The sequence below is a fragment of the Cricetulus griseus genome, chromosome 4, assembly GCF_003668045.3.
Source record: "Cricetulus griseus strain 17A/GY chromosome 4, alternate assembly CriGri-PICRH-1.0, whole genome shotgun sequence".
In the NCBI taxonomy this organism is placed as follows: domain Eukaryota; kingdom Metazoa; phylum Chordata; class Mammalia; order Rodentia; family Cricetidae; genus Cricetulus; species Cricetulus griseus.
In genome coordinates this window covers 132,556,820-132,582,880 of record NC_048597.1, presented here as the reverse complement: position 1 = coordinate 132,582,880, position 26,061 = coordinate 132,556,820, and the positions used below count along the sequence as shown (strand labels likewise).

The 26,061-nt window shown below is 36.3% G+C and overlaps 2 protein-coding genes across 2 annotated transcripts; both read right to left on the bottom strand.

Moving 5' to 3' along the window:
* Positions 1 to 260: 260 nt before the first annotated feature.
* LOC100766241 (olfactory receptor 7G2-like) lies at positions 261 to 6,396 on the bottom strand. The gene is made up of 2 exons (XM_027411645.1): positions 6,387 to 6,396; positions 261 to 1,243 (listed from the first exon to the last, which is right to left on the bottom strand). The coding sequence occupies exon 2, from the start codon at positions 1,212 to 1,214 to the stop codon at positions 261 to 263; it is 954 nt and encodes a 317-aa protein (XP_027267446.1). The 5' UTR covers positions 1,215 to 1,243; positions 6,387 to 6,396.
* Positions 6,397 to 15,771: 9,375 nt separating this feature from the next.
* LOC100765944 (putative gustatory receptor clone PTE38) lies at positions 15,772 to 16,716 on the bottom strand. The gene has a single exon (XM_027411644.1). It carries the CDS (start codon positions 16,708 to 16,710, stop codon positions 15,772 to 15,774), a length of 939 nt encoding a protein of 312 aa, XP_027267445.1. The 5' UTR covers positions 16,711 to 16,716.
* Between the last annotated feature and the right edge of the window lie 9,345 nt (positions 16,717 to 26,061).

Here is a 26,061-nt window from a genome sequence, read left to right as displayed (position 1 = left end):
TGCCGACCATGAGTAACTCTGAAGATATAACTGTCCACAAATACTTGTAGTATCAATGGAAGTTCTTATTAATTTACTCACACATTGTAAAAAAAATAATTACTTACTCTAAGTATGGAGTAATTCTCATTTTCAATTTTTGTGTAAGTATCGAGAGAATCTGACAGAGTGTCTTTAACTCACTTTTTCCTGTAATCTTCAAGGAAGGAGGAAAAAGTTAAAATTTGAAGTGTTGCTTCAAGTTAAACTTTGGTGTAATTTTAATGCCATTGTAAAACAGCCCCAACCCTTGAGATTAATTTCCTCAGAGCTTCCTTCATATCCTTGTTTCTCAGGCTGTAGATAAATGGGTTCAACATCTGAGGAACGACAGAATACATCACTGAAGCCACTACAGTCTTTTCAGGAGTGTCAGTCACTGCGGAGCTAATGTACACACCCAAAATTGTTCCATAAAACAAGGATACAACTGACACATGAGACCCACAAGTGGAAAACGTTTTATATCTTCTCCCCGGTGATGGCATTCTTAGAACTGCTGATACAATATGAGTGTAAGAGAAAATTATCCCAGAGATAGGAATGCCACCAAATACACATGATGCAAAATATACCATGATGTTATTAATGAGTGTATCAGAACATGCTAGTTTAAGGAGCTGAGCAAGTTCACAGAAGAAATGTGACATTTCCATGTCAGTGCAGAAAGACAAGCGAAGAACCATCAGAGTGTGCAAGAGACCGAACACAATGCTAAGAAACAGAGAAAATAAAACCATCAGGATACACCAAGATGGGTTCATGATTGTGGAGTACCTCAGAGGGTGACAAATGGCAGCATAGCGATCATAAGCCATCACAGCAAGGAGACAGTTTTCCAGTCCAGTGAAAACCAGCACAAACCATACTTGTGTAAGACAAGCTGTGTAAGTTATGCTCTGATTCTGGGTTATGAGGTTCATAAGCATCTTTGGTATTGTGTTTGTGCTTAAACAGATGTCATTAATGGAAAGAGTAGAGAGAAAAAAGTACATGGGTGTATGTAGATGTTTGTCAGAGCTGACAGCCAAGATGATGAGCAGGTTTCCTAGCACAGTGACTAGAAATATGCACAGGAACAGGCTAAAGATAAGGGATTGGAGCTGAGGATCATCTGTTAGTCCAAGGAGAAGGAATTCTGAAATAACTGAATTTGAATGGTTTCTGAATTTCATTTTTCTGATAATTTTTATGGAAATGAGGACTGAAAGTAAAAAGCAATAAATCTTGGCTAGATTTACAATAATTTTACCACCTTCTGACTTGTTGGAAATGTTAACTCTAGGAATGATTTATACTCCCTAATCACTTCAAGGTATGTGGCTCTACAATATTTATTCAGCTCCCAGAAGTATTTAAAAGGCATGAGATTGAACACCTAGGAAGGAGAATAAAAGAGAAATAAGTTCTTCATACATGACATAAAACTTAAATGTACAGGTTAATGATCTATGTTCACTTTCTTCTTCCACCTCTACAATGACATTTATTTTATCAGATAACAAAGTATTACATAATGTTAAATCATTGAAGTATATGAAATGCATCACATACTTTCATAAATAATCAATTTTTTTGAAAAATGTATCATGACACTGTAACATTTAAACTTATATTCTATATAGAATATGTGGACTTGGCCTTGCTGGAGAATAGTGTGAAGAGCACCTGAGTTAACAACTTAGGATATGCTTTATATTCTCAGTTGTAGAAGCACAGAGAACACCTCTCACGAACAGCAAGTACACCGCTGAGATTGTAACATGCACTGATTAGAGAGGAAAGTCCTCATCCTTAGATTGACATTTTAGGGAAAACTCCGCTAACACATTCATGAGAGAGTTCTAAAATTTTTAATGATCTCTCAGGTTCCAGAATTTATCATTTTATTTTCTATGTTTTGAGATGATGTCTTTTTGCCAATTGACTGTTTCCCCCTTTATTAAAGATATTCTGTATTTCCCATATAGCTGAATAATGCAAATATGTAATGCAACCACCCAAGGAGTTCATAGAATTATTACATTTGAGAAGAGGTAGACTAATGTTTAGAAAAAATGACAGAAACCAGATGTCCAGCAAAATAACATATCTGATATTGATGGCAATGTACATGAGAATGTGCTAAGAACATTTTTTGTTATGCAAAAAGTTCATTGGCACCTGGTTTGCATATATACTCAGTTTTTCTTAATGCTTCATTTTCATGAAAATGCATCAAGTATCCATATTTATATTCATTCACTAATGAAGTACTTACAAATTTTCTGTTGTGAAGAATTGTGCTCAACATCTCACTCAAGTGTGGAAAAGCAGAAAGTCCATTTTTCAGGTAAGACAGGTGCAAAAATGACTTACCGGATATATATCAAGTAGAAAAAAGAGAGTGAGGCTGTTGCTGGTTTATGGATCTGGCATTTTAAACTGTTATTTATCTTTCTGACATCTATAGTCTCAAAATCCCCAAGGATTATCATTGAAATTTCCTCATTATAAACCAGAAATATTGCCATCATTCTTACTCCAGGCATACAAGTCTATAGAGACCAGGAGCAAACAAAACAAGCATTCAGGAAAGATAACTTATTGACCCTATGGCCATGCTTCTGGTACTCAGTGTCCTCCTTTTTTATATTTCTTTCATTTAACAGTTGTACACATCAACAATTGAAATTCAGTAAGCAGATCTTGCATTCTACTTGTGTGCCTTATTTCTTGTTATCAAGAAGGATATTTGAGTGCAAAGTCTGAATATGTAACACATATTTTATATTATATATCCATTACATAAGAATAAATTTTCCTATAAAGTTATAGACATTACTTGATTCTCATTTATTTATTATTTTTATATACTTTAAAACATAACCAGAATTTTATTTTAGTTATGACTTTATTGATTTATGTTGTTCACATTCCTCTGTATTTGCAGACATTTGTGAGTGTGTATGTGGCATCATGGTCATATGTAAGTAAGGGAACGGTTGTAGAAGTTGTTTCTCTTTTTCAACCATGTGGGATCCAGGAATGAACTTCAAGTTTTAAGACATGGTGCCAGGCACATGTACACACTAAGTCACATTGTCAGTCCTATTATTTTTACAGGCTACATTCATAGACTCATTATTATTAGTCAACACCAAAAATAACTAGGATTTTTGTGATATATTCATGTTTGTGTAGATTTTTCAATATGATTACCCTCTTTTCCATCTCTTTATACCCTCATTCTGTATGGTATTTCCATATCTAACAGTACTAATATTACTTTTATGTCATCCTTAATTAGTTTCTGCTTGTTTTTTTGAAACAGAGTTTCTCTGGAAAGTCCCATATCTGGCTTTCCTAAACTAACTCTGCAGACAAAGCTGGCATACACACACAGAGATCCACTTGTCTCTGCCTCCTGAGTTCTGGGGTTAAAGGCTTGCACTATTACAACATGGCTCCCTCCTTAATTTGTGAATGTAATAAAATCATAAAACTTCCCTTTCTATCTTAATATTCATCTTAATACTCTTATTTATGTTCCTGCAAAATTCTTGATTTCATTTTTCTTTATCAAGGAATAATAATGACTTACCATTGTGAGTCTGCATGTTTTCTTTATTTATTCATCTCTTGATAACAGAAATTTAGGCTGACATTCATCATAACTACATGAATACTATTTCAATGGGTTAGAAAATTAAATTTTCTTTACTTATGCAAAATTGTTTATGATAATGATTCTCTGCTTTTTAAAAAGGCAATTATTCACTAATAACAATAATACATGTGATAAAGTGTATTAGTCAGGGTACTCTTTTGAGTCACAAAACTTATGAAACGAATCTCTCAAATATATATATATTATATATATATATATATATATATATATCCTTGTAGCTACTAAGTTATTTTCATTATGGACATTAAAAACTGGTAAAATTGAGTCTTTACACATTTGTTGACATTTTTTCCTACCTATTCTTCTAAAGTGTTTGGTAATCTTTTACTTTTAATTCCGCTGTATATGATATTTTATCATATCTGTTAACTGCATTCCGTGAAAGTATAATTTGTCTACAGAAGTTTCTGTCCTACCTTGTTCCTCAGCCATTTAGTCCCAAATAAACACACAGAGCCTTATATTAATTGTTTAATATAAAAATTAACTGTTTGATTAATGGTTCAGGATTCTTATTGTCTAGCTCTCTCTTATTATTAGCCAATTTCTATTAATTTATTTATTTTCACATGGTTTTGTATTACCAGAGAATGCCCAGGAGTTCAACATGACATCTCTCTTGGGATTCACTGTCTGTGTTTCTCTTCTGAGAATTCTTCTAGTCTGGTTGCTCCCACCTACAATAATACTGCCTGGCTACATCGTGCCTGTCCACTTGCCAAAACAGCTTTATTCATCAAACAGTAAGAGAAACACATTCACAACATACAAAAGGACATTCCCCAACATCTCCTCTTTTCTGTATAAATAAAAAGAATTGTTTTAACTTGACATAGTAAAATTATACATAATAAAACAGTTATCAATCAAGAATAATAATCAATAATATTTAGTTTATTAATATTTGGCCAAATTAAAAAAAAGTATTCCATCATCTATCCTATCTTTGTGATTCTAAAGTTTTATAAGTAACGTCTTTTATCATAACTAAGGAAAATCATAACCAAAAGTATCTGTCTTCAGCTCCATCAACGACCTCAGAAGGATAATATATGAACTCTAGAGTTGACAGGGATTTGTCACTACCTGGACAGTCACCCAAAGTTCCTCTGTAATGTTAGGTTATCCCTCTTTAGCCTATATGCCAAGAATGTCTAGCAGACATTTTTGTGAAGCAGGCTATTTCAGCAGTAACATTTCTCTGTAACTTGCTTAACAGTATGGACAGAATGCTGTCAAGAAGTACAGGCAACTGTGAGTCTGCTGAGATTGCTTGGCTACTCTCACCAACACTCAGGGCAGAGGTACAGAAGAGAGCCCTCCTGTAACCACTGGAAGAAGGAATGGGAAGGCAACAATATAAGAACACATTGAACAACAGAAAAACCAATATGTCACCACCAGAGTATAGGGACTCTACACCAGCAAGAGCTGAACATCCCAACACAGATGAAGCAAGACAGAATGACCTTAAAAACAACTTCATGCAGAAGATAGAGACCCTAAGAGAGGAAATGAGAAAATCCTTCTAAGAAATGGAATATAAGACAAACCAAAAATTTCAAGAAACAGCTCAAACCTTACAAGGTTTGAAAGCAGAGACAGAGACAAAAAGAGACACAGTCTGAAAAAATATGGGTAAATGATCAGGAACTACAGAAGGAAGCATAACCAAAAGAATACAAGAGATGAGAGAGAGAATCTCAGTTACACTGGGATAAATAGATTCATCGACCAAAGAAAATCTTAAGTCCAACAAATCTCTAACACAAAATATGCAGGAAATACGGGACACTGTGCAAAAATCAAACCTGAGAATAATAGGTATGGAAGAAGGTGAAGAAACCCAAATCAAAGCCACAGAAAACATATTCAACAAAACCATAGAAGAAAAATTTCCCAACCTAAAGAAAGACATGTCAATGAAAGTACAAGAAGGCTACAGAACACCACATAGAGTGGACCACAAAAAAGTCCCCTCCTCAGAAAATTGAAACACCAAACATACAGAATAAAGAAAGAATATTAAGAGCATCAAAAGAAAAAAGCCAAGTAACATATAAAGGAAAACCTATCAGAATTACACCTGAGTTCATCATGGAAACTCTGAAAGCCAGAAAGTCCTGGATAGATATTTTACAAACACTAAGAGACCATGGATGCCAGGCCAGAATACTATACCCAGCAAAGCTTTCAGACACTATAGATGGAGAAAACAAGATATTCCATGAGAAAACCAGATTTATACAATACATAGCCACCAATCCAGGCCTACAGAAAGTTGTGGAAGGAAAACTCCAACCTAAGGAAGTCAACTACACTCACAGAAACATAGGTAGTAGATCATCCCACTTTACCAAAAAACCAAAGAAAAAAACAGGGTATATCCACACACAATACCACAACCACCAACAAATCAAAAACAAACAGGAATTAACACTCAATGTTCATTAATTGCGGTCAGTATTAATGGTCTTAACTTGCCTATAAAAAGATGCAGGCTAAAAGAATGGATACAAAGACAGAATCCATTCTTCTGCTGCATACAAGAAAACACACCTCAACTTCAAAAATAGACAACCTCCTAGTAAATTGTTGTGACAAGATTTTCTAATCAATGGACCCAAGAAACAAGCTGATGTAGCTATCCTAATATCTAACAAATTAGACTTCAAACTAAAATCAGTCACAAGAGATGAAGAATGTCATTTCAGATTCATCACAGGGAAAATCCATCAGGAAGAAGTCTCAATTCTGAACATCTATGACCAAAATACAAAATTATACATGTTCGTAAAAGAAACATTACTAAAATTCAAATCAAACATAAGACCTCACACAGTTATTTTGGGAGACTTAAACACCCCACTCTCACAACTAAACAGGACCATCAGACAGAAATTTAACAAAGAGACAAAGGAACTAACAGAAGTTATGACTCAGTTGGGATTAACTGACCTCTATAGAACATTCCATCCAAACACAAAAGAATATACGTTTTCAGCACCACATAGGACCTTCTCTAAATTTGACCCCATACTTGGCAACATAGCAAACCTCAACAGGTAAAAAAAAATGGAATAACCCTCTGTATCTTAGCAGACCACCATGCTTTAAAGTTATAATTCAACAACAATAGAAGTTGCAGAAAACATACAAACTCATGGAAATTTAACAATGCACAGTTGCACCATTCCTGGGTCAAGGAAGAAATAAAAGATTTCCTAGAATTCAATAATAATTAAGACACAATATACCCAAGCTAACGGGACACTTTGAAAGCAGTACTAAGAGGAAAGTTCATAGTACTCAGTGCTCACATGAAGAAACTGGAGAATAGTCACACTAGAGAATTAACAGCACAACTGAAAGCTCTAGAACAAATAGAAGCAAAATCACCTGGAGGAGTAGGCACCAGGAAATAACTAATTTTAGAGCTGAAATCAATAAACTAAAAATAAAGAAACAATACAAAGAATCAATGTAAAAAGAGTTGGTTCTTTTAAAGCAAATGGACAATTTTCTGGATAGATATCACTTACCACAACTGAATCAAGAACAGGTAAGCAACTTAAACTGACCTATAACCTAAAATGAAATAGAAGCAGTCATCAAAAATCTCCCAACCAAAAGAAGCCGAGAGACAGATGGCTTTAGTGAAGAATTCTACCAGAAATTGAAAGAATAGCTAATACCAATTCTCCTCAAATTGTTCCACACAATAGAAACAGAAGGTTCATTGCCAAACTCTTTTTCTGAGGCTACACAAAGCTACCAAGCCACACAAACACACAACTAAGAAAGAGAACTACAGACCAATATCCCTCATGAACATTGATGCAAAAATACTCAATAAAATACTTGCAAAGCAAATGCAGAGAAATCACTCAACATGATCATGTAGGCTTCATTCCAGGCATGCAAGGATGGTTCAACATTCCAAAATCTATCAATGTAATCTACCATATAAATAACCTGCAAAAGAAAAACCACATGATCATCTTACTAGTTGCTGAAAAAGCTGTTGACAAGATCCAACACCCCTTCATGATGAAGGTCCTGGAAAGATCAGGGATAAGGAACATACCTGAATATAATAAAAGCAATATACAACAGCCAACATCAAAGTAAATGGAGAGAAATGCAACTTGATTTCTCTAAAATCAGGAACAAGCAAGGCAGTCCACTCTCTCCATACCTCATCAATATTATACTTGAAGTTCTAGCGGGAGCAATAAGACAACAAAAAGAGACCAAGGTGATACAACTTTGAAAGGAAGAAGTCAGATTTTCACTATTTGCAGAATATATGATAGTTTACATAAGTGACCCCAAAATTCTACATAGGAACTCCTACAACTGACAAACACCTTCAGCAAAGTGGCAGGATACAAGATTAACTCAAATAATTCAGTAACCCTACTATATACAGATGATAAATGGGCGGAGGAAGAAATCAGAGAAACATCACCCTTTACAATAGCAAAAATCAATATAAAATATATTTGGGTAAAGCTAACCAAACATGTGAAAGACCACTACAACAATAACTTCGAGTCTTTAAAAAAGAATTTAAAGAGGATACCAGAAAATCGAAAGATCTCCCATGCTCTTGGATAGGTAGGATCAACATAGTAAAAATGGCAATCTTGCCAAAAGCAATCTACAGATTCAATACAATCTCCATCAAAATCCCAACACAATTCTTCACAGACCTTGAAAGAACAATTCTCAACTTTATATGGAGAAACAAAAGAGGCAGGATAGCCAAAACAACCCTGTACAATAAAGGAACTTCTGGAGGCATCATCATCCCTGACTTCAAGCTCTATTACAGAGCTATAGTCTTAAAAACAGCTTGGTATTGGCACAAAAGTAGGCAGGTATACCAACGGAATAGAGTTGAAAACCCTGATAGTAACCCACACACCTACGAACACCTGATTTTTGACAAACAGTCCAAATTTATATGCTGAAAAAAGAGAACATCTTCGACAAATGGTGCTGGCATAACTGGATGCGGACATGTAGAAGACTTCAGATAGTCCCAAGCCTATCGTCATGCACAAAACTTAAGTCCAAATGGATCAAAGATCTCAATGTAAATCTAACTACAGTGAAGCTAATAGATGAGAAAATGGGAATTACTCTTGAAATGATTGGTATAGGAGACAGTTTTCTGAACATAACACTAGTAGCACAAACATTGATATGGACAGTTAATAAATGGGACCTCCTAAAACTGAGAAGCTTCTGTAAGGCAGAGGACATAGTCAATAAGACAAAACAGCAGCCCACAGAATGGGAAAAGATATTCACCAACCCCACATCTGAAAGAGGGCTGATCTCCAAAATTTACCCACTACTCAAGAAGCTAGTTTCCAAAACACCAAATAATCCAATAAAAAAATGGGGTACAGAACTAAACCCAGAATTCTCAATAGAGGAATCTAAAATGACTGATGTACATTTAAGAAAGTGCTCAACATCATTAGCCATCAGGGAAATGCAAATCAAAACAACTCTGAGATACCATCTTACTCCTTTCACAATGGCTAAAATCAAAAATATCAAGGACAATTTATGATGGATAGGATGTGGAGAAAGTGAAACACTACTCCACTGCTGTTGCCAGTGCCAATTACACAGACACTTTGGAAATCAGTATGGAGATTACTCAGGAAAATGGGAATCAGTCTATGACAAGATCCAGCAATTCCACTCTTAGGCATATACCCAAGTGAATCACAGTCATACAACTAGGACATCAGTTCAACTATGTTCATTGTAGCATTTTTTGTAACATCCAGAACCTGGAAACAAGCTAGATGCCCCTCAACTGAAAAATGAATAATGAAAATGTGGTACATTTACTCAATGGAATAATACTTAGTGGGAAAATAAAAAACACAATGGAATCTTAAAATTCATTGGCAAATGGATGGAACTAGAAGAAACCATCCTGAGTGAGGTTCCCCAGTCACAAAAAGATGAAAATGGTGTGTAATTAATCATATATGGATTTTAGACCTACAAAAAATGATTACTAACCTACAATCCATACCACCAGAGAAGCTAGGAAACAAGGAGGACCCTAAGAGAGACATACAAGCTCCCCTAGAGAAGGGGAAAGGGACAAGATGTCCTGATCAAATTAGGAGCATAGGAGAGGGGAGAAGGAGCTAGGAGAAAGAGAAGGGAACAAGAGGAGAGGTGAGGAGGACATGAGGGAGCAGGAAAATTGAGTCGGGGAAATAATAGAGGAGAGCAAGATAAGAGATTCCATAACAGATGGAGCCATTATAGGCTTAAAGAGAAATCTGCCACCAGGGAAATTTCCAGAGATGTACAAGGATGATACCAACTAACAATCTAAGCAATAATGGAAAAGGTACCTTAAATGCCCTTCCCTGTTAATGAGATTGATGACTACCTTATATGTCATCCTAGAATCTTCATCCAGTAGCTGTTGGAAGTTGAAACAGACACCCACAGCTAAACACTGAACTGAACTGGAATCCAGTTGCAGAGAGGGAGGAGTGAAAAGCAAAATGCTCAAGACCAGACTGGTGAAACCCATAGAAACAGGTGACCTGATCAAGAGTAAGCTCATGGACCCCATACTGATAACTGGGAAACCAGCATAGGACTGATCTGGACCCCCTGAAATTTGGTGTCAGTGAGGAGGCTTTGGAAATCTATCAGTATTTATTCCTAGCATTTGAATGGACTTTGGGAGCACATTCCACATAGAGGAATACTCTCTCAACCTAAACACTGGGAAGGGCCTAGGCCATGCTCCAAATGGTATGACAGACTCTGAAGTCCCCTCATGGAAGGACTAACCCTCCCTGGGGAGCTGAAAGGGTATGGGATAGGTAGCATGTTAGTGGGGGGCAGGAGCAGAAGAGAGGGGAGGGAACTGGGGTTGACATGTAAAATCATCTTGTTTCTGATATAAATTAAAAAATGGAGGAAAAATAACAAAAATGAACTTGAAAAAAAAGTCTTCTGACTGAACCCTCAAGACTTTCCTAAGAAAGATGAATCTGAAAGGTAACTGACACCAGCTTACTTCACAGATTACCACCTTTATAACTTCTCTCTCTCTCTCTCTCTCTCTCTCTCTCTCTCTCTCTCTCTCTTTTATTTGACCTCCTGTATTTTTGCTTTTATTTTTAAATTTTGTATTCTGATAATTTCATACATGTATATGACAAATTCTTAATCCTCTTTCCCTCTACTGTCTCTTATCTTCATTCTACCACAATCAATCTTTCTATTCCCCCAGTCTTTTTGCAAGGTTTCGGGTGATCTCATATTAAGTTTAGATGGGGCTGCTTGTTCAGTCAGTTAGAAATATTTGAAATAGTCATTATAGACTGGTGGCATTGACAATATGGACAACTGATGGCAATATCCCCGTCTTATTTAAATTATCAGTGACAAATATCTCAAAAGTGAGTGTTAGGGACTCATGAAGCTGTCTTCATTCTGTCTTAGTTGATGATGAACCATTTTTACATGGACCCACTGTATTCATGTGTGATAGACATAGTTTATGATAGGAACGGCTTTTTCTTGCTTACAACATGATATTTATTAGCCCTTCTATCTTTCCCCCTTCTGTGCTTTTCATAATGGTCAACTAATACAATTAGATAAAAACACTAAAATGAATTTATTTTATTTGTGAGCCAGATAAAAACAGTATAGATAAAAATAGTATAGATTCATGAATTTCAACAGATTACTATAAGTGTCACTAAATATGTAAACCAAATCTACCTCACAGGCAATGAAGTATGATACATTTAGATGTGATTTTATACCCACAATATTTCCAGAGGAGAAAAATATATTTGAGTAATGATTTGCAAAACCAAAAGTAACTATGTTTATCCACTAATAAAAGCTTTTGTAAATACCAAATTATAAAAAACCTAACGATTATACTACAAAAAATAAAAGAAAATTCATTTTTTTCCATTTCAGTATGTTTTAGTTGATTTCTTTTTTTGCGGGTTTTTTAATTTGAATTAGAAACAAGATTGTTTTACATAACAATCCCAGTTCCCTTCTCCCTCCTGTCCTCCCTTACCACCCCTTTCAACTAAAACCCTACCTATCACACTATCACATATCCTTTCTGCTCTCCCTGGATGGTGCGGCCTTTCATAGGGTGTCATCAGAGTCTATTGTATCTTTTGGATAGGGCCTAGGCCCATTCCCCTGTATCTTGGCTCAGGGAGTATTCCTCTATGTGGAATGGGCTCCCAAAGTCCACACCTATGCTAGGGATAAGTACTGAACTACTACAGGAGGTCCCGTAGATTTCCAAGGTTTCCTCACTGAAACCCATGTTCCTGGGGTCTGTATCAGACCCATGGTGGTATCCCAGCTATCAGTCTGGGGAGCAAGAGTTCCCCGATGTTCAGGTCAGCTGTTTCTGTGGGTTTCACCAGTCTGGTCTAGACCCCTTTGCTCTTCACTCGTCCTTCTCTGCATCTGGATTCCAGTTCAGTTCAAGGTTTAGCTGTGGGTGTCTGCTTCTACTTCCACCAGCTGCTGGATGAGGGCTATTGGGTGGATAATAAGTCAGTCATCAATCTCATTATCAGGGGAGGTCATTTAAGGTTGCCTCTCCTCTGTTGCTTAGATTGTTAGTTGGTGTCATCTTTGTAGATCTCCAGACATTTTCTCTAGTGCCTGATTTCTCTGTAAACCTAAAATGTATCCCTCTATTATGGTATCTCCATTCTTATTATCTTTTATTCTTCACCTGACTCAACATTTCTGCTCCCTCATGTCCTCTGCATCCCTCCTCTTTTCCCCTTCTCATTCTCCTAGCTCCTTCGCTCCTCTTCCAGTGCTTCCGGTTTGCTCAGAGGACCTTGACCCTTTCCCCTTCTCCAGGGGACCATGTGTATTTCTCTTAGGGTCCTCCTTGTTTACTAGCTTCTCTGGCAGTGTGGATTGTCATTTTTTATAAATTTTATTTAAATTAGAAACAATCTTATTTTACATATCAATCCAAGTTCCCTATCCCTGCCAGCCTCCCATGTCCACATCAACCCTCCGATCCCATCCCCATGCTGGTCCCCAGGGAGGATGAGGCCTTCCAAGAGGGATCATAAAAGTCTGCTAAGTCATTTGAGGCAGGGCCTAGGCCCTCCCCTTTGTATGTAGGCTAAGAGAGTATCCCTCCATGGGAAATGTGCCCCTGAAGTCCATTAGTACACTAGGGATTCATCCTGGTTCTACTGTTAGATGCCCCATAGACTGCTCAATATTCCTAGATGACACCCCTGTTCAGGGGTTCTGGTTTGGTCCTATGTTGGTTTCCTAACTGTCAGACTGGGGTAACCTCCAGTGAAGCAAAAAGGGACAAGAGATCCTGAACAAATTGGGAGAATGGGGGAGGTGGGAGGGATGTAGGAGAAAGAGGAAGGAAAAAGAGGAGAAGGGAGAAGACATGAGGGATCAGGGAGAGTGAGTGGGGAGAAGAATAGGGGACAATAAGAAAAGAGACACATAGGTTTAAAGAGAAATCTGACACTAGGGAATTATATAGAGATCCACAAGGATGACCCCAACTAGGAATCTAAGCAACAGTGGAGAGGCTACCTTAAATGCCCTTCCCTATAATGAGAATGATGACTACCTTAAATGCCATCCTGGAGCCTTCATCCAGTAGCTGATGGAAGCAGAAGCACTGATACATAGCTAAGCACTGAGCCAAACCCCTGTAATCCAGTTTCAGACATGGAGGAGTTACAAATCAAGGGGTCAAGACCATGCTGGGAAAACCCACAGAAACAGCTGACCTGAGCAAGTGGAAAAGTAAAATTTTGTCCCTTCAGAAGACATGGAGAATACATAACACATGTACTCATAATAATAGAAAATCAATGACCAAAATTTATCACTAGCAGAATGATACTTTTTTCTTTAAAAACATCAAATGAAGTAAGAATCTGTACAGAATTAAATATGCAAGATAACCATTTAAATAAATGTACATCACTTTGAAGCTTAAAGATCAGAATCATAAAATGACTCAAAATTCATTAAAGATGTAATAATGCCAAAAACAGCATATTGAGACAATGTGGCCATGCATGTCTCAAATATATCATATTCTAAGGCAGAAGGATTATAAGTTCAAGGTTAGGTAGGGATTCAAATCAAAATACAATCTTATGAATAAAAACCTATCACTGTACTAAATTGCAAAGAACTTTCTTTGGGAGCAATTTTATGTATTAGGATCTGAATAATGTTACCTAATAATGAACAATAGTATTGCAAAACATTGGTTAGCCAATGCTGGTTTCAACAATAAAATAAACCATATTTATAAATACAATGATTCATTCTAAAATCATTTTGTTTTACCTATTACCAATCATATTATTTAGGGCCTACACAGATAATTTAGGAAAAGATTCACCCATGGAAGATACTTTATTCCAAACAAATACCATTCATCTGTTTCTCAAATCAGATAATAATTCAAACCAATTTTGAGGCCCAGCATTTAGTCTAATTTAGACAAGTCTTTATGTCTAGTGGATAGAGGCATTAAATATCAGTAATAGTCTGAAAGAAAGTCAATTGTTGAATTGAATTAAATGTGTTAAATGAAAATTGAATAAATACAAACAATTTGTTCAATATACTCATTTTCTGTTAATGTAAAATGTAAGGAAACTCTCTTATTTGCTTGATTGTATCAAATTTAGATTTCTTATCTTTACAAATAAAGCCACTTGCAAGGGACAAATGTGTCACAAAGGTGCCATTTTTCTAGTAATAATCAACTTAGAATAATGACTCAAATATGACAGATATGATGGTTGCTTCAGAAAAAAATATTACTTATTTGTCTACTGAAAAAGAGAGAAATCACTCATCTTATTGGAAACCTAGCCAACTATCAAATCCTAGTGACCCTAGAGATCTGACAACTACTAATTTACCTAAGAATAAAATTCCAATTGAGTTTCCAGTACTTAAACTTATTCTCATGGTCAGAGTTTAATTAACCCTCACCCCTTCATTAAAGTAAATATGTATTGCAACAAATGGAGAAATGAAAAAGGACTCTTCAAAATGTAGAGAAGTGAGTGCATAATGGGAGACCCCTACTGATACATCTACAAACCAAGACCCACACCAAAGGCTCAGGAATAATTGTGGAAGAGAATGCAGGATATTATTAGAACCACAGAAAGATTGAAATTGCTATGAAATTTTATCACCTAAAATGTGAGAGATGTGACAACACCCATGATGCTTGCTTAAAACTTACACCAACATGGCACACTTAAACATTACCTAAACAAGGATGACATCCACAGAAATGCTAACATGGAATGGGGGAAGTCTCAGAAATCTTCAACCCTAGGCAAATGAGTACTGGCCACTAAGGTATGCAGAAGGGAAGATAAATCATTTATTCCAGAGAACTGAGATAGCAACTTATTTTCCAATAAGTTAGTCCATGAACTTATATACATATAATGTTATAGAGGTAAGCATATATGTATATGTGTGTATATCAAATTAATTAAATTTAATTATATTTTAATTTTAAAAGACAAATAAAAATTATAAAACAAGTATTAACCACTGCTTCTTGGTGTAGCAAAACTCATTTCTTTGTGAAAATATATAAATAATTCTAGGATTCATTACATAAGTATCTTACCATGAAATCTGATGTAAATTATCCTCAATATGTTATGATTTTGATGAACGAGAAGGTCTACCCCATATCTACTTATGAGACTTTGCACAAATTCTTTGACTCAATTAGAACATTTTAACCATTTCAGGTTTAAGAACCTAACAGATATATTTTCTTTAGAAAAGCATATACTAAATCACTGAGTTAGGCATGACAGGCATGTTTGGTTTAAAAATCAAGTAAAAATGTACATCAATATTATGTCTGTTACTTGGTACATAACATTTAAATGACAGAGATAAAGTATCTTGAGTCACAGCGTTTTGAGTAGGCTGCCTTACTCTGAAAACCTTGATATATTGATGACATATTATAAAATATATGTTATCCTACTGAAGATTTTCCTGAAGGCTTTCTTCATTTCTTTGTTCCTCAAGCTGTAGATAAAGGTGTTCAGCATCTGAGTGACCACAGTGTACATCACTGAAGCCACTATAGTCTTCCTTGGAGAATCAGTAAATGCAGAGCTAATGTGTACTCCAAAACCTGTGCCATAAAACAGGAGCACAACTGACAAATGAGACCCACAAGTTGAAAATGCTTTATACTTTCCTCCCAAGGATGACATTTTTAAAACTGAGGAAACAATCTGAATATAAGACAAAAGGATCCCAAACACAGGAATACCAAAAAATAGAACAGACACAGTGTATACCAGGAGAAAATTGATGTAATTATCAGAACAGGCAAGTTTGATGATCTGAGCCAGCTCACAGAAGAAATGGGGGATTTCAACTTCTGTGCAGAAAGACAGCAGCAACACCATCAGAGTGTGAAATAAAGCATGTATAATGCTACATAACAGAGAGAAGAGAAGTGATATTACACAGAAATGTGGATTCATTATAACTATGTACTTCAGAGGGTGACAGATAGCAACATAGCGGTCATAGGCCATCACTGCAAGGAGACAATTTTCTATGCCAGCGAAATTCAAGATAAGACAGACCTGAGAGAGGCATCCTGTGTATGTGATAGTCTGATCTAGAGTTTGAATGTTAACCAACATCTTTGGGATTGTGGTTGTGATTAAACATATGTCATTTAAGGACAGGCTAGAGAGAAAGAAGTACATGGGTGTGTGTAGTTGAGAGTCAGAGGTAACAGCCAGAATGATGAGCAAGTTTCCTAAGGTGGTGATCAGATATATGGACAGGAACAGGGTGAAGATGAAAGGCTGCAGAGCTGGATCTTCACTAAGCCCCAGAAGGATGAATTCTGAGATAGTTGTTTGGTTGACAGAGCCCATATTGTTGAGTAATCTGAAGTAAAAGGGAATTGTAAAGAAAGATATTTGGACCATCAAATTTATAACCTTGTCCTTGGAACTCTAGATTTCAAATATTTAATATCTTCTGTTAATCTACTCATTCTCTGATATTTGCTTATAAAAATGTTATCAAATAATCTTTGAATGAAGTCCCTTCCTCTAATAAGCAAAATTTTCAAAAATCAGTAGCAAACATCATGTTATAATAAAAACATGGATTTTTTAGCAGGAAATTTGTGCTGTTCTTACATTTAATACTGGACCAGGAGAATGGAGGCTGATCAGCATTAGCCCAGATGTGCATAAACATGTGTCAGGTTGAGAAAAGATATTGGTGAGAAGTTTTACAGTAGCCTTTCCATATGGTGTAGACACCTCATTTTTGCCAAGGTGGTGTTGTTCTGATAAAGTTCAGTTAATATCCCATACATACACAAAGGGATGGTAGTAGCCTCATTATATTCAAATGGACACATTATAAGCATCTCACCTGGATTTTGATCAAAGATGTTCCCTTGTGAAAGTCATAAAAATTCAAAAGGTCAACTGAATCTTCATTAAAAACCATAGTTGGTAGGAAATGGCTAGGGTATTGATTCATGGCTGGTATAATAAAACTAAAGGTATCACAGACCTATTTCTACAATTTTTGTGTCCCTGTGGCTCAACATTCAAGGTTTTTAATTGTATTCATTAGGGCAATGCCACTGTAATCCCAAGTGTATAAATTCTTAAGGCCAATGAATACTGAAGGGAAGAATTTAGCTATGTAACTTCCTTAACCAATCCCCTTGGCAATGTTCCATTCTGTTATTGTCATTGCTTCTGATTATACACATTATTTACCTTGCATTCAAAATTATGATTACCTCATCTATTATTAATCTTAATGTTGATTTTAAGCTACAAAAAGATTTTAAGCTACAAATACTATATATATAGTATTTGGAAGAATCTATTCTCATATTTAATGTGTTATTTTTTTAAAAGTACAGTTTTTCATCCCTCTTCTTTTCACATTTCCCCTCACCTCCCATTTCCCTCTATTTACCTTTAGAAAATATCAGGTATCCCAAAAATATCAATGGAGCAAAGTTTAACAGGATACAATAAGACTAGGAATAAACCCTCATATTAGGGCTGGGTGAGACAACCTAATAGAAGAAAAATACTGGCAGGCAAATGGTCAGAGTCATCCCTATACTGATTGTAAGGAGTCCCACAAAAACATCAAGCTAGCAACCATAACCTATATTCAGAGGACCTAGTATAGACACATGTAATCTCTTTGATTGCCACTTCAGTCTCTGGGAACTCCTATGAGACCTGCTTACTTGTTTCTGTGGCAGGTATTCTCTTGGTGTTTTTAACCTCTATGTCTCCTACAATTCTTCCTACTCCTCTTCCAGAGGGCTCCTTGAGCTTCAAGGGGAGGGACCCAGTGGAAATCTCCAATTTAGGCTCTCTCTGTGCTTACTGTTTTGCTATGGGTTTCTACATCTGCTCCTGTCAGCTGTCAGGAAAGCCTCTCTGATGACTACTGGGCTAGGCAAAGAAACTGATTCCTATGTAAGATGTGTGTATATACTTTACTTGGAGGGGAATACACTGTTTGCTATTAGTTTCTATCAATGTGAGAAAATTAGTCACTTTGGAAGCTGAAAATTAATTAAATGTTTCTCAATGTGATTGGCCGTGGGCATGTCAGTGAACATTTTCTTGATTAATTATTGATGTGACAGGGATAAATCTATTGTGCACTATGGCACTTCTTGATAGGTTGTCCTGGATTGTATAAGAGATCATTGTAAAGAACCAAAAAATTAAACCAAGAAGAAGTCAACCTAAACAGACTCCAAACGAGTGTATTCATTTAATTAGTAATAAAAGCCTTCTAACAATAACAACAAAAAAGTCCAAGGCCAGGTGGATTCACAGGAGACTATTACTACAACATCAAAGGTCTACAGCCAATACTTCTTAACATATTAAATAGAATAAAAAGAGGAGAAGCAATAACAAACTCCATCTACTAACATGGTATCCCTTTAATAGCAAAAGCAGTGAAAGACACAATAAATAAAAAAAAGCTTCAGGCCAATATCCCCAATGAACATAATAAAAACTATCAATAAAATACTTGGAGACAGAAGACATTATTCCTAAGGTTATCCACTGTTGTGGTTTAAAAGAAAATGACCCCCCAAAGGGAGAGACACTATTAAGAGGTGTGGCCTTGTTGTGTGAAGTACCTCTCTGTGGGTGCAGGCTTTGAGGTCCCTTTTGCTCAAGCTTCCCTCGGTGAGTCTATCAGGCAACTTCCTATTGACTGCAAGATGTAGAACACTAAGGTATTCCTCAAATACCACATTTGCCTGCATGCAGCAATGATCTCTACCATGATAAGGGAATTAAACCCTGGAACTATAAGTGAGCCCCCTCAATGAAATGTTTTCCTTATAGGGCTTGCCATGGTCATGGTCTCTTCACAACAATCAAACCATAACTAAGATAGAAGTTGATACCAGTGACTACAGTATTGCTGTCATAGACCTGACCATGTAATTGTTTGGAGGAATTTGGGCTATGGTTCTTTTGGGTATTAATTCTTTAAGCACTGCTTAATGGGCCATACTTGTGGGAGCATGGAAGACAGAGGTGGTAGAGTTATTTGAACTTTCAGCTCACTCAAGATATTTCAGAAGGGTAATATTTTAGTATCTTGCCTATAGATTTTTTTTATATATTTTGGTGAAGAATGTGGCTGTCTTTTGCTCCTCTACAAAGAGTCAACTTGAAGCTAAAGTGAAGAATCTTGGATTATTTCCAGGGTCAGAAATTTCAAAACAGTCTAGTATAGTCTTTATCACGTGGATATTAGTGGTAATGCTAATACAGATTTATGATGAACAGGAGAAAACTAAACAAGGTGATTTACAAAATGAAACTTTTGAAGGGAAAATGTATACCAGGAAGGAAAATAGAATAAAATTCTGTGTTCAGGAAGATAATGGATTAGGAGTGGAAAGAGGGGAGTGCTGGCCTCAGGACAAGATCCCATGAAGATAACTTTTCAAGTTGTGAAGAGGATCCAAAGAAAAGTTTAGAGATTGGTATGGTGGGGTATACGTTTAATCACAGAACTGAGATGGCACTGAATGGCAGAGCTGAGTTTGAGGCCAGCCTTGTCTACATAGCAAGTTTTAGGACAAAGAGGCAAAGGAAGTAAAGGATAGAAAAGTGGTAGAGATAAAAGAAAGAGGGGACCATGTTCTAGCCACAGTAAGCAGCATAACTGGGCAGCGTCAGCCCTGTGTTTCTGTTTGGAGTTTAAAGATGGAAGAAAGAAGTTATGGAATACAATCACTGAGATCCGGCACATATCAGGAATGTTCTTCAAAGGAGGAGTGGTAGAGAGAAAGGCCATTGTGTGAAGCTGTGAAGTAGGTGCCTGAATTGCCTTGGAGAACACAAGTTGTTAGTGATGCCAGAGTTGTGGGGTATCTGCTGAAAAGAGCTGCCAACAGAAAGCTGAACCAGCTCAAGAGAATGAAGTGGGTTGTAGTTAACAAAGATGAAAAGAGTTGGAGATCTGAAAAATGTTTCAAAATCAGACATGAAGATGCAGAGTTTGGAGTTTTCCCAGCTGATTTTTGGGCTTGCTCTGATCCCATATTTACTCAGTATGCTCCCTTTGCTATGCTTTGGAATGGTAATGTGTATCCTGTAGCATTACATGTTGGAAGTATGTGATCTGTTTGTTTATTTTTTATTTGACTTTTACAGGGGAGATTACAATTAAGAGATTCCCATGTGTTTCAGAAGAGACTTTGAACTTTGACTCAATTTTGAAGCTATTATACACTATGATATTTGAAGTTTAACTGAATGCATTTTTACATTAAAATATTGCTATAAGCATTTGGTTGGCAGGAAATAGAATGTGGTGATTTGAAAGAAAATGACCTTCAAAGGGAGTGCTTCTACTAGGACTTGTGGTCTTCCTGGAGGAAGTATGTCTCTTTCAGGACAGGCTTTGAAATCTCTTTTGTTCAAGCTTCCCTCATTGAATCAGTCATCAACTTTTTATTGCCTGCAAGATGTAGGATTCCCAGGTGTTCCTTCAGTACTACATCTGCATACATGCCTCCATGCTCCCTGCAATGCTATTGGACTGATTTTCTGAAACTGTAAGCAAGGCCCATCAATTAATGGTTTCCCTTATAAGAGTTGCCATGGTCATGGTGTCTCTTCACAGAAATAAAAACCTTAGCTAAGATATCTACCATGACAAATTTAGATATATGCCTTAGGTGCAGAGGTGGTTCATTATACAGAAGTCAATAAAGTTAAAAAACACAAATGAACCTGAAGATAAGAATCACATGATCATCTCAATAAATGCATAAAACACATGACAAAATCCCATGTTTTCATAATAAAAATTCTAAACAATATATGCATAGAGGGAATATACTTCAACATAATAAAAACGATATATAACAAGTACACAGCCAACATCATCTTAAATGGGAAGAGACTTGAATCAATCTCTTTGAAGTCACAGACATGCACTAATCTCATATCAGTTCAATATTGTGCTTGAAGTATTATCTGGAGCAATGAACTGAGAAAAGGAAATTAAAAGGATAGAAAAGAGAGAAGCAATCAGACTACTCCTATTTGCAGGTGACAAGATATAGAGATCACCTAATGTCTATCAAAAACTTCTAGAAATAATAAATTCAACAATGGGGCAAAATACAGAAATATCTTGCACAAAATAAGAGCTTTTATAAATATACAGAGAAAGAGATCAGGAATACACTTCCAATCACAATACATTCAATGCAAATAAAATAGCAAGAAGAAACCTTATTAAGGAACTGAAAGACCTCTAAAATGAATACTTTCAAATTCTGAAGCAATAGACAGGGAAAGACACTAGAAAGTAGATAGACATCTATGTTCATGGTTGGCATAATTAATAATATTAAAATGATAAATCTATTGCCTTAGAATTATTGTTGCTGTGATAAAACACCATCACAAAAAACAAATTGTATTGGAAAGGCTTCATATTGCTTGCAGTTCCGCAATGTAGTCAATTGTTGAAGGAAGTCAGGACAGGACCACAAACAGGACAGGAACCTGGAAACAGGGGCTGATGCAGAGATCATGGAGTAGTGATGCTTACTGGGTTGCTCTTCAGTGTTTGCTTAGCCTGACTTCTTACAGAACCAACGACCAACAGCTCAGAGATAACACCATCCACAATAGACTGGACTCTACAATTTCAATCACTAATTAATAAAATACCCTCCAGCTGAATCTTATGGAGGCAATTCCTCAGATAATGTCCTTTCATTCAGATGATTCTTAATTCTGCCAACTTGACCTAATACTAGCCAGGAAATACCAAACATTATTCATAGATTAAATGAAATTTCAATCAAAACCCCCATTTTAGTCATCACAAAAATAGGAAAGAGTATACTAAAATTCATATGGAACCACAAAAGAACCAAGATAGTAAAAATAATCTTTAGCCAAAAAATTACTGCAGAGTTTATCATTCCAGATCTTAAGATACATTACAGAGCTACAGTGATAAAAACAATTGGATATGGACAGAAAAATAGACATGTAGAAACATGGAACACAATAATTGTGAGTACACATAATTTAAGCTATTTATTGTTTAACAAACATGGCAAAAATTGTAACTTGAGAAAAAAATCTTCAATAAATTGTGCTGTATAAACTGGAAGTCCACATGTAGAGAAATTAAATGGACTCCTATGTATGACCCTGCACAAAAACTAACTCCAATTGGATCAAAGACCTAAATATGAAATCTTAAACATTGAAAGTGATAGATAATTGAAGATAACATAGGCTTTACCTTGTATTATATAGTTATAAGAAAGGATTTAGTGAATAGGACTCTATTTGTCAAAGAATAATGCCCAACATTTGACAAATGGGATTCATAAAACTAGAAATCTGTGCAGCAAAAGAAAATCACCTGAGTAAAAAGGAAGCCCATTTATCATCTAGAATGTGTCAGTGACTTATAATATCCAAACAAACAAACAAACAAAGCCTATTCAAAAATTGCCCAGGTAAGAGAAAAAAAGAAGAAAAAGAGTGATTAATAAATACCTTATAATTATCATTTCTGAAAATTTAAGAAGCATAAGAACACCCCTGAATATACCCAGCATTTCTCAGGCCCCTTTTAAATACATGTGTTATCATGTTGGACCTCAAAATTAGCAGGTCTTTATTTAGACTTACAGCTCCCAAATAATGACATGGAGACTTTTTTCTAAGTATGAAAATTTGGCCTTAACTGAGGCTTTTTCCAAGCTAGCTCTTAAAACTTAACTTAACTTGATTATATTAATTTATGTTCTGCCACATGGCATATTATCTCTGCTCACTACTGTATGCCACACTTCCTCTTTATCTCACTGGTGAATCAATGCTTCTCTGATTCCCAGAGTTCCTATTTGTTTCCTTTTTCCTTTATTTTATTTGTTGATACTTATAATGGTAATTAGACCAATTTTAAATTATAAAAAAGCTACCTTGACATGTCAATCCCACTTCCCTCTCACTCCCCTCCTCCCCTGACCCCCACCGCCTATCCCACACCTTTTTGCTCCCCAGTGGGGGCAATGCCTTCCATGTGGGATCTTTAGAGTCTGTCATATCATTTGGAACAGGGACTAGACCCTCCCTCATGTGTCTAGACTGGGAGAGTATCCCTCTATATGAAGTGGGCTCCCAAAGTCCATTGGTGTACTAGGAATAAATACTGATCTACTACTGATATATTGCCCAGACCTCCAAACTGACATCCTCATTCAGGGGATCTGGACCAGTCCTATGCTGGTTTCCCAGCTATCACTCTGGGGTCTATGAGTGACCCCTTCTTCAGGTCAGCTGTTTCTGTGGGTTTCTGCAGCCTGGTCTTGACTACTTTGCTCATCACACCTCCCTCTATGTAACTGAATTCCAGGAGGTCAGTTCAGTGTTTAGCTGTGGGTGTCTGCTTCTATTTCCAGAAGCTACTGGATGAAGGTTCTAGGATGGAACATAAGGTAGTCATCAATCTAATTATCAGAGAAGGGTATTTAAGGTATCCTCTCAGACTATTGCTTAGATTATTAGTTGGGGTCAAACTTGTAGATCTCTGGACATTCCTCTAGTGCCAGAATTCTCTTTAAACCTATAATGGCTCCCTCTATTATCATATCTCTTTTCTTGCCCTCCTCCTTTCTTCCACTGACTAAATATTCTTGGTCTCTCATGTTCTCCTCTGTCATCTTCTTCATCCCTTCTCTTTCTTCTAGCTCCCTCTCCCCTCCCCCATGCTCCCAATTACCTCAGGAGATCTTGTCCCTTTATCCTTCTCTAGGAAACCATGTATATCACTCTGAGGTTCCTCCTTTTTTCCTAGCTTCTCTGGTGGTGCGAATTGTATGCTAGTGCTTCTTTAATCTATGTCTAAAATCCATATATGAGTGAGTACATACCATTTTTTGTCTTTTTGGATGGTTTCTTCTAGTTCTATCCATTTTTCTGTGAATTTCAAGATTCCATTGTTTTTTCCCACTGAGTAGTACTTCATTGAGTAAATTACCACATTTTCACTATCCACTCTTCAGTTGAGGAGCATCTAGGTTGCTTCCAGGTTCTGGCTACTACAAATAATGCTGCGATGAACATCGTTGAACAGATGTCCTTTTTGTATGAATGTGCACCTTTTAGGTGTATGCCTAAAAGTGTAATTGCTGGATCTTGTGGTAGACTGATTTCCATTTTCCTGAGGAACTGCCATACTGATTTTCAAAGTGGCTGTGTGAGTTGGCACTCCCACCAGCTGTAGAGGAGTGTTCCCCTTTATCCACATTGAATCTGTAGATTGCTTTTGGCAAGACTGCTATTTTTACAGTGTTGATCCTACCTATCCAAGAGCATGGGAGATGCTTCCATTTTCTGGTATCTTTAATTTCTTTCTTTAAAGACTCAAAGTTCCTGTGATACAGGTTGCTTACTTGTTTGGTTAGTGTTAACCCAAGGTATTTTATGACTTTTGTGGCAATTGTAAAGGGTGATGTTTCTATGAAATTGTTCTCAGCCCATTTATCATATGTCTATAGTAGGACTACTTATTTTTTTTGTGTGTTAATCTTGTATCCTGCCACTTTGTTGAAGGTGTTTCTCAGCTGTAGGTGTTCCCTGGTAGAGTTTTTCAGGTCACTTATGTAAACTATCATATGGTCCACAAATAGTGAAAGTTTGACTTCTTTTCCTATTCGTGTCCCCTTGCCTTCTTTTTGTTCTCTAATTGCTCTAGCTAGAACTTCAAGTACAATATTGATGAGGTATGGAGAGAGTGGACAGCCTTATCTTGTCCCTTATTTTAGAGGAATAAAGTTGAGTTTCTGTCCATTTATTTTGATGTTGGCTGTTGGTTTATGGTTTATTGCTTTTATTATGTTTAGGTATGCTCCTGTTATTCCTGATCTCTCAAAGATCCGTATTATAAAAAGGTGTTGGATTTTTGTCAAAGGCTTTTTCATCATCTAGTGAGATGATCATGTGATTTTTCTTAGTTTGTTTATATGGTGGATTATATTTTATGGATTTTCTTATGTTGAACCATTCCTGAATCCCTGGGAAGAAGCCTACTTGATCATGGTGGATGATTTTTCTGATGTATTTTTGGATTCAATTTGCCAATATTTTATTGAGTATTTTTGCATCAATGTTCATGAGGGATATTGGTCTGTAGTTCTCTTTCTTTGTTGTGTCTTTATGTGGCTTGGGTACCAAGGTTACTGAAGCATTGTAAAAGGAGTTTGACAATGACCTTCTGCTTCTATTGTGTGGAACACTTTGAGGATAATTGATATTAGTTGTTCTTTGAATTTCTTGTAGAATTCTGCACTGAAGACATCTGGCTCTGGCTTTTTATTGATTGGAAGATTTTGATGACTGCTTCTATTTCATTAGGGGTTATAGGTCTATTTAAATTGTTTACCTGTTCTTGATTTAAATTTGGTAAGTGATATCCATCCAGAAAATTGTCCATGTCCTTTTGATTTTTGAATTTTGAGGAATACAGGTTTTCAAAATATGAACTGATGATTATCTGGATTTCTGCAGTGTCTGTTGTTATGTCCCCCTTGTCATTTCTGATTTTTTAATTTGCATGTTCATTCTCTGCTGTTTGGTAAGTCTGGATGAAGGTTTGTCTATCTTGTTGATTTTCTTGGGGAATCAACTTTTTGTTATATTGATTCTTTGTATTGTTTT

Coding starts and splice junctions, on each gene's coding strand:
- LOC100766241 (XM_027411645.1), bottom strand. CDS start 1,214: ATGAAATTCAGAAACCATTCAAATTCAGTTATTTCAGAATTCCTTCTC.
- LOC100765944 (XM_027411644.1), bottom strand. CDS start 16,710: ATGGGCTCTGTCAACCAAACAACTATCTCAGAATTCATCCTTCTGGGG.